General features: G+C 38.3%; 1 protein-coding gene across 2 annotated transcripts in view; it reads left to right on the top strand.

Moving 5' to 3' along the window:
• LOC122245994 (solute carrier family 35 member F6) overlaps positions 1 to 5,474 on the top strand; it is a 12,948-nt gene extending 7,474 nt beyond the window's left edge. For both annotated transcript variants that reach the window (XM_086546929.1, XM_086546928.1), the window contains exons 4-10: position 1; positions 352 to 525; positions 848 to 958; positions 1,184 to 1,339; positions 3,138 to 3,292; positions 3,460 to 3,599; positions 3,889 to 5,474. The exon at position 1 is cut by the window's left edge and continues 117 nt beyond it. In XM_086546929.1, coding sequence (XP_086403055.1) covers position 1; positions 352 to 525; positions 848 to 958; positions 1,184 to 1,339; positions 3,138 to 3,292; positions 3,460 to 3,599; positions 3,889 to 3,955 — 804 coding nt within the window. In that variant the 3' untranslated portion in view covers positions 3,956 to 5,474. The remainder of the gene's footprint in view (positions 2 to 351; positions 526 to 847; positions 959 to 1,183; positions 1,340 to 3,137; positions 3,293 to 3,459; positions 3,600 to 3,888) is intronic.
• Positions 5,475 to 7,500: the final 2,026 nt, after the last annotated feature.

Here is a 7,500-nt window from a genome sequence, read left to right as displayed (position 1 = left end):
GGTTAGTAGCTCTCAGGCAAAATCATTAAAAATATGGGTGGGTAGGTGAGTGGGTGGTTAAGTGGGTGGTTGGATGGATAGATAGGTGGGTGGGTGGGTGATTGCTTGTGCATATGCATGAGGGTGGTTGCGCAAGCATATGCTTTCATAGACACACATACAGCGAATCACTCAATTTTGAATCGACGTAACTCCTCATAGTCGGAGAAGATTTATAAAGAGAAATCATATCGGAGGTGTTTGACTTCTTCATTTAAGTATTATTAAATGTTGTAGCAGTCTACTCAGCCATACATTTTATGATAGCAACACGCACTTCAGTTCAACACCTCATATCAAACCCCTTCACAGGTGCCGTCATTATCTTCACCGGCCTCCTCTCTGTGGCTTTCCTGGGACGCAAGTTGAGGTACTTCCAGTGGCTTGGAATCCTTGCCATTATCGCTGGATTGATCGTCGTAGGCGTCTCTGACTTCATGAGCGGTGACACAGAGGGAGAATATACTCTGAATGGCATCATTACAGGTGGGTTAAGGCATGCTAATTCGATGTAATGTAAGAGTGTGAGAGAGTGTGTGTGTGTGTTTATGTGTGTGTGTGTGTGTGTGTGTGTGTGTGTGTGTGTGTGTGTGTGTGTGTGCGCGTGTGTTTGTTTGTTTTTCTTTTCTTTTCTTTCCTTTCCTTTCCTTTCTTTTTTAATGCAATCAGAAGAAAGCACACAATATCTTTCAATGTCTTTGCAAGTGGGTCAGTAATTTCTTTTCATGTTCCCCCTCCTTTTTGAAAGTATTGACCCAGCATCATTGGAATCAGTCTAATATGACACAACCATTTCAATGTGTTACAGGTGATCTTCTCATCATTGCTGCTCAGATTGTTACTGCAACACAGATGGTAGTTGAAGAAAAGTTTGTCACTGGCTATAGAGTGCCTGCTCTCCAGGCCGTTGGCTGGGAAGGTAATATTCCGGAATACTCTGTAAAAAGATTTCCACTGGGAAGAGTTATATCTTGATTGTGTTACCATATTTGTAAGATACTGAGTTCATGTTCTAGTGTGGTGTCTTTAACCAAAGCATAAAAAAAAATTAAAAAAAATACTGAAAGAGAATTAACAAAAGAAACAACACATACATATGTATATGTAAATTCTTATGCTGAGATCCACTCCATTTTTCTTCCAGGTATTTTTGGCTTCACCGCCCTTAGTATCTTGCTGGTCGCATTCTACTGGATTCCAGCTGGCATCTTCAGTGGCAATCCGAGAGAGGTTTTGGAAGACGTCCCCGATGCCTTTATCCAGCTTGGCAACAACCCTCTCCTCATCGTTGCTGTCTTAGGTTAGTGGATTCGGATATGTGGTAGATTCACCGCAGCCTCTGTTGGTATTCTAGGTATGAAAAGTCCCAAGATCAAAATTTTCTTGAGAAGATAGAATATGAAGGATGGTTTAGCAACGACAAGTGCCATGGCGATGGACGCCAACCCAGTGTTTAGGGTCAAAGCTTCTCAGAACCCGTGTGTAGATACTAGGCCCTATAGCTAGTCTCCTAACTTTTGTATGGGGTGATGCTGAGGAGGATGGCAAAGGGTATGGATGATTAATTGCCACTGCATCGAAGGGAACCGAAACAACTGAAGGTGGAGATTGGCAGCAGCTTTATTAGTGAGAGCGGCTACCAAGTCCTACGAAAGCTGAATCCAAAGCCCACCCCACAGATAACTGTGGTTTGCTCAATAAATTGCAAGATTATCTCGGATCATGCTGGGGTGCGAGAGTATTTGCTGAGTATCATGGGCAGCTGTTTCAGGTTGAGCTATTGATGGTTAGCTTGGGTAATGGTGGTGTCGTGGTCCCAGTGTCCTGAACCCCCTCAGTAAGGAATCTCCTACCCTAGCAAATCTTTAAGCTGAAGGATGGTAGAGCACCTTTCTGAACTACTAAAGTATGGCGTTGAACTCGTGGCCTGTGGATTGCACACTGTCCTGGCTGCCATGTGGTAGGTTTCCCGAGGACCTGCAGAGGGGCACGGTCATCCCTCTCTGGGAGGGGAATGGGAATCCCTGGGAGTGAAGTAATCATCAAGGCATTACACTGCTCAGTATACCTGGCAAAATACAAAATTCTCATCGATCTGAGGCCACCGACTGAGGCACCAGCAATCTGAATTCACTCCTTGCAAATCTTAAAAAAAAGTATCTTTGCACTTGAAATCATTTTAAAGTACCATCATGAGTTTGGTTGTGAGATGCTCACTGCCTACTTCAACCTCAAATCTCTAAGACTTAGACTCAGAGGAAGATAGCTCTATATAGAGGAAACCTATATATACTCTTACTTTAAAGTGCTTAACCCATTCATGCCGGGGGCATTCCAGCCTTGCAAGTTGCAATGCCAGGGCTCTTCGGGGCTTCGGCTTAAAAATCAAAAAAAAAAATCGATCGCCATATGGATACACACCCTGCAACAAAACGGGAATGAATGCGCGGTACCCGTGGTGTACCACCCGTCCAGAGAGGGTTAAACTAGTTCAGGAGTGTAGTTTCCAAATAGCCAGGGATCAGTCTAAAAGGTTTTAGAAATGGAACAGTTTAATGTTTTTATTTGTTTTAAAATGCTATATTCATTATTTTTGATACACCAAAATGTTATATATTATTTTTTATAGTAATTCACAGTATTTACTGTTTTTATCAAGATATGCCTGGTGTTTTTTTACCATCTTGTATGTACCATCTAGCAGTTAATGCCCAAACCTGCCTATGGGAGGACCAAGAGGGGCCTGAGCAAACCATCAAAGTAGTAGTGTAGAAGTAGATTTGAGTTGTGCCACTGCCTGGTGGCATTCCAAGTGAGACTTTTGTGTGCCACCCTCATTGCCATCCCCATTAATTGTTTGAGTGTTGATATTCATCGTCTTCGTCTTCCTTTGAGAGAGAGAGAGAGAGAGGATGCTAAATTTTATCAAGATTCAAAGAACTTTTCACCTATCCCATGAATAAAGAATAAATTTTGTGAACTTGATACTTTCCAGATAAAATAATTAGTTGTGGTTATAAGGCAGGAAATTATTTCATAATAATATCAGTAAAGAAAAGCTGGTGGCAAAGTCTAATGAACTGATTTATGTCTTGCAGGTAACATTATCAGTATTGCATTCTTCAACTTTGCCGGAATCAGTGTAACAAAGGAACTCTCAGCCACAACTCGCATGGTGCTGGACTCTGTGCGGACTCTTGTCATTTGGCTCTTCTCACTGGCCGTAGGGTGGCAGCAGTTCCAGTACCTTCAGGTAGTGTCGACTCTGTTTAGTTTCCTGGCATATTTTTGGGCTTACCTTGCCTCCATTACATGTGTTTTTGGCCGAGAATTCACAAGAATGTTCAGAATACTTTTTGCATTCGTGATCCCCATATTTGAATCTACAGATGAGTAATGAAATTTTTTTTGCTGTTCTAGCCCATCGGATTTGGAGTTCTTCTTATCGGCATGATGCTTTACAACGACATGTTCATCTTGCCGTTCTGCCGTAGTCAAGGCTGGGTTAACGATGCCCTTCCTGAGGACACCGAACCTGTTCTTGCAGGCAACTCTAGCCAGTAAGTTGGAGCTTTACACAACATTCGTTTTATTTATACTGTTAAAAAAAAAAAAATATTCAAAATGGTGTGAAGCCTAGTTTTTTTCTTTCTTTCTCTCTTTCTTTTTTCTTTTTCTTCTTTTTGGAGGAGGTGGAGAAAATGCTGTTCATATTTTTTAAGAATGCTCACTTGTATATATTTTTAAAAGTTATCCAAAAACTCGTTGATCAGTGTCTTTGTATGGCTTAGTTATATATAAATATTTTTTGTTTGTGCTGAATTTCTTATTGAATTTCTTCATTTACAGGACAAATGAATCCCCACATTCAAAGGAGGGTATTGACAACCCCGATGCTACTGTTGAACCTTTATAAAGACGTTGCAGCTATTCCTCTGTCCAGGCAGGCCTGGAATTTATTCATATATATAGAGAGAGATCAAAGGTCCTGGTTATGTAGATGACGCCTGCAGTTCTGTCAACGGGCCATTATTTACTCGAGAAGAAAAAATGAAAATTAAAAAAAATAGGATTTGTTGTCTCAATAGAAAAACTTTTTGTGTTTATACTGCATGTGTTTTTTTTTTGTTTTTTTTTTTGAGGGGGTGGGGGGTAGGGTAGACTTAAATAAAGAAAATCACTTCGAAATAGAGAAAAGAGGCAAAGATTGTACGGCTCAGGGAAAGGCATTTTAATTTAATAATAAAAAGTAGCAAAATGTAACGTATACTTTCCAAAAAGCTGTCACACCAGAAGGTTACAGACCAAAGTTTTGCATAATATTTTTTATATAATCAGGAGGTAATTAGGCTGAAATAGATATTACTTTGTCAAAGAAGAAACAAGAAATCAAGACAAAGTTTTAAGTGTCTGTGGTGACATTCTTCTTTTCTTTGAGTCCCTGAATGAATGAAGTGCGCGTGTGCTGAATATTGCGTCGAGTCACTTGCCTGCGTTTTACGTGACGTGCGTGTATGGACATCTTTAGGAAATATTCAGATAGATTGACATGTTCTTGTCGCTGTAGATTTTGGTTGTGTCTTAGATGAAATTTATTTTAAAACTTTAGGCAAATGTATACTACGCCAATTCTTAAGAATATATTAGTCATTGTCGGATGAGTTAGATTTAGTCTTGTCTATTTTTTAAGGATATATTTCCGGATCAATTCTTACTGTTGAATTTAAAATTCTCATGTATATTTCTTGATTTTAAATTAAATTGTTAGATTTTAACATATCAAGATACTCAGCTTGCCTAATGTTTAGAAGTATTTATTCTATTAAATTCATAATTATTTTTTCCATAATTTATTTTGATATATTTTGTAGTACATAACACATTTTGTACTTGTAAAGATAACTTTTCAATAAGCAGAGAGGCTGTGTGCAGATTTTCTTCTTCATTTTATGTATCATAAAAGTTGACTCTCGGGTAAATTTTAAAATGATAAGTTAATTCATAGTATTTGTCACTCAAGGTTTTTGAAAATCTGCATATACCCATTTCATTCTTTCAGACAAAATGTGCAATTTAAATAGTCATATCCTAGTACGAGATATTTATATAACATCCATGGCCAGATTGAGACGCATTTCTTTTGAAACATTTGTGAAATTCTATGAAGTTTTATATAAAATCTGAGAGAAGTTTGGGATATTGTTATGCAACTCGCATCCATATTCTGGATGCGATTTGCAGACTCCACAGAACGGATAATTTACATATAGTCAACCACGGTGATACATTAGTGTCCGTGTGAATTTATTAGGTTTCAGACGTTAGTCAAATTATAGGTCTCTCAGGTTTTAATTGTATTTTGTAAATGTAGAACTCGTAACTCATAATTTATAACACGAAAATGGATTCTTTAATAAAATGAAAGTCTTTTAAAATGTATTTCTTCCTTTAAACATAAATGACATATTGTAGGAACCTGCTGTAGGAACGGGTGCTTACGGAGCGGAAGCAAATTGTATTCAAGTTTGATTACAGAAAGAGAGGCATGTTATATATTTTCTGTTTATTGTCACGTACTTTGGCAGTGTAATGTTTTCTTTATGATTTACAGTTCAGCACATATAGATTGTGTTTAGGCAGATGCCTGAATATAATCAAACAGAAAGAGGAATATTACTTTAGTTTTATGCTAAGTGACACACTACTTTGTTGACTTTATATAATAGTTTTTTTTATGAGTCAGAAAAGTTGAAAGGAGAGTTTGGATCATATTAATGCATTAGTGAATGTTTAACCCCTTCAAATGGGTCCCCTATCATTGTAGTGCATTAACCAGGAACCGTTGATTCCAAACTCTTTCAAATGCATATGCTGAATACATACATTTTGGTCTTCCTTAACCCTCTCTTGACGGGTGGTACACCATTGGTACCACGCATTCAAGGGCCGCTCGCAGGGTGCCGGCATACGGCGTCGATCATTTAATTGATTTAAGCCTATGCGTTCGAGAGCCCCAGCATTGCAACTTAGAAGGCTGGAATGCCCCCGGCATGAATGGGTTAACTTGTTGCCAACAGGGCTGTTTTGGCTCCAATTAGTCTAAGTGCCAGGACATTTCAAATGCGTAAGCCTAATGCTACTCGCCCACTCGGGCTGCAGCCAAACACTATGCACCCGATCACCGACCAGAAGGAAAGTCACAACCAAATATCTTGTTACCGGCAGCCAGTCCTGCCACCACTCAATGTGGTGTCTTGTCACCTGCCGTTAATGGGTTAAATCTTACCAACTATTTCAATAAAATATAGATTTATGAAAAAAAATGGCCTGTTGTGGGTTTTGTATTTGTATGGGGTTAATGAATTCAAAGAACTTGATAAAGTTTGAATTCATTTTAAAAATGTTCAAATCTCTTTACTTCCAAGCAAATTATTTTTGGTAAATATTTTTAATATCTCAATTTTAATTTTAAATACTATCCACAAGAAGTTTCAATATACTTAAAGGTTTCTTGTTAAAAGCACTCCTTTTATGAAAAATATAAAGGAAAAATTATAATTTTATCAGATTAAAATGAATTTTTAGTCTGTTTAATTTACCAAACCCTCAAGGAAATAGTTGTTTTGCAAAACATCAAGAATTTATCAGCATTTGGCTTGCTTGCCTGTTGCACACTTGTTCATACCCGCACAATAGACACAGGAGTCCATATACTTTTTCGCAGTGGGGGTTAATACTAGCTGATGATTGTACAATGATTTTTATATTACATATCAAAAGAATGTGAAATTTTCTTGCTGACTGTCCAATTCAATTTCACTTTTTACTTTGTTCTTTGTCACTGCATACTGTAGAAAATTATCACATAAAGAATGGATTTAGGATGCCGAAGTCCCACTTTCTAATCTGATCATTTTATCAGTGCATTGCTTTAAACTCCATTCTAGCCTCTATCCTTACTAATTTCAAAATAACTCATGCTCACATATATCCTATTTTGCCTATAGTTAGAAGTTAGAGCAATTTGCTTTTGACTAAAGCAATATTACAGAAAAGTTACATAACATGCTTTACATAAGAGTAGCAGCTCATTTCAGCTATTCCAGATTTATAGGTTGATGAAGGGACATTATTAGGCATTAACCCATTCGCGCCAGATGACGTGCTCACATCTTTCATGGTTTTGCGTCCGACGCGGGTAACGAGATATCTGAGCAAGGCCGGTGCAAGGGGTGAGTGAGCAGGCAGCCCAGGCTCACGGCTTGTGCGCCCAAGAGTCTCAAGGCGCTAGGCTTATGCGTTCGAAAACCCCGGCATTACGACCATACAAAGCCGGAATCGTCCCAGTGTGAGTGGGTTAACATGTAAAATAAAAAAAAACTACAGATAGACACTATAGAAATCTTTAATTGTTACCCAGGATGACTTTAGTTTTCCTCTTTCTTCTTTCTGTCCATCCTA

Source organism: Penaeus japonicus, unplaced genomic scaffold (assembly GCF_977035675.1).
Source record: "Penaeus japonicus unplaced genomic scaffold, GWHDUDI00000001_assembly GWHDUDI00000018, whole genome shotgun sequence".
In the NCBI taxonomy this organism is placed as follows: Eukaryota; Metazoa; Arthropoda; class Malacostraca; order Decapoda; family Penaeidae; genus Penaeus; species Penaeus japonicus.
Note: the sequence above shows the minus strand (reverse complement) of the source record. Positions and strands in the feature narration are given on the sequence as shown.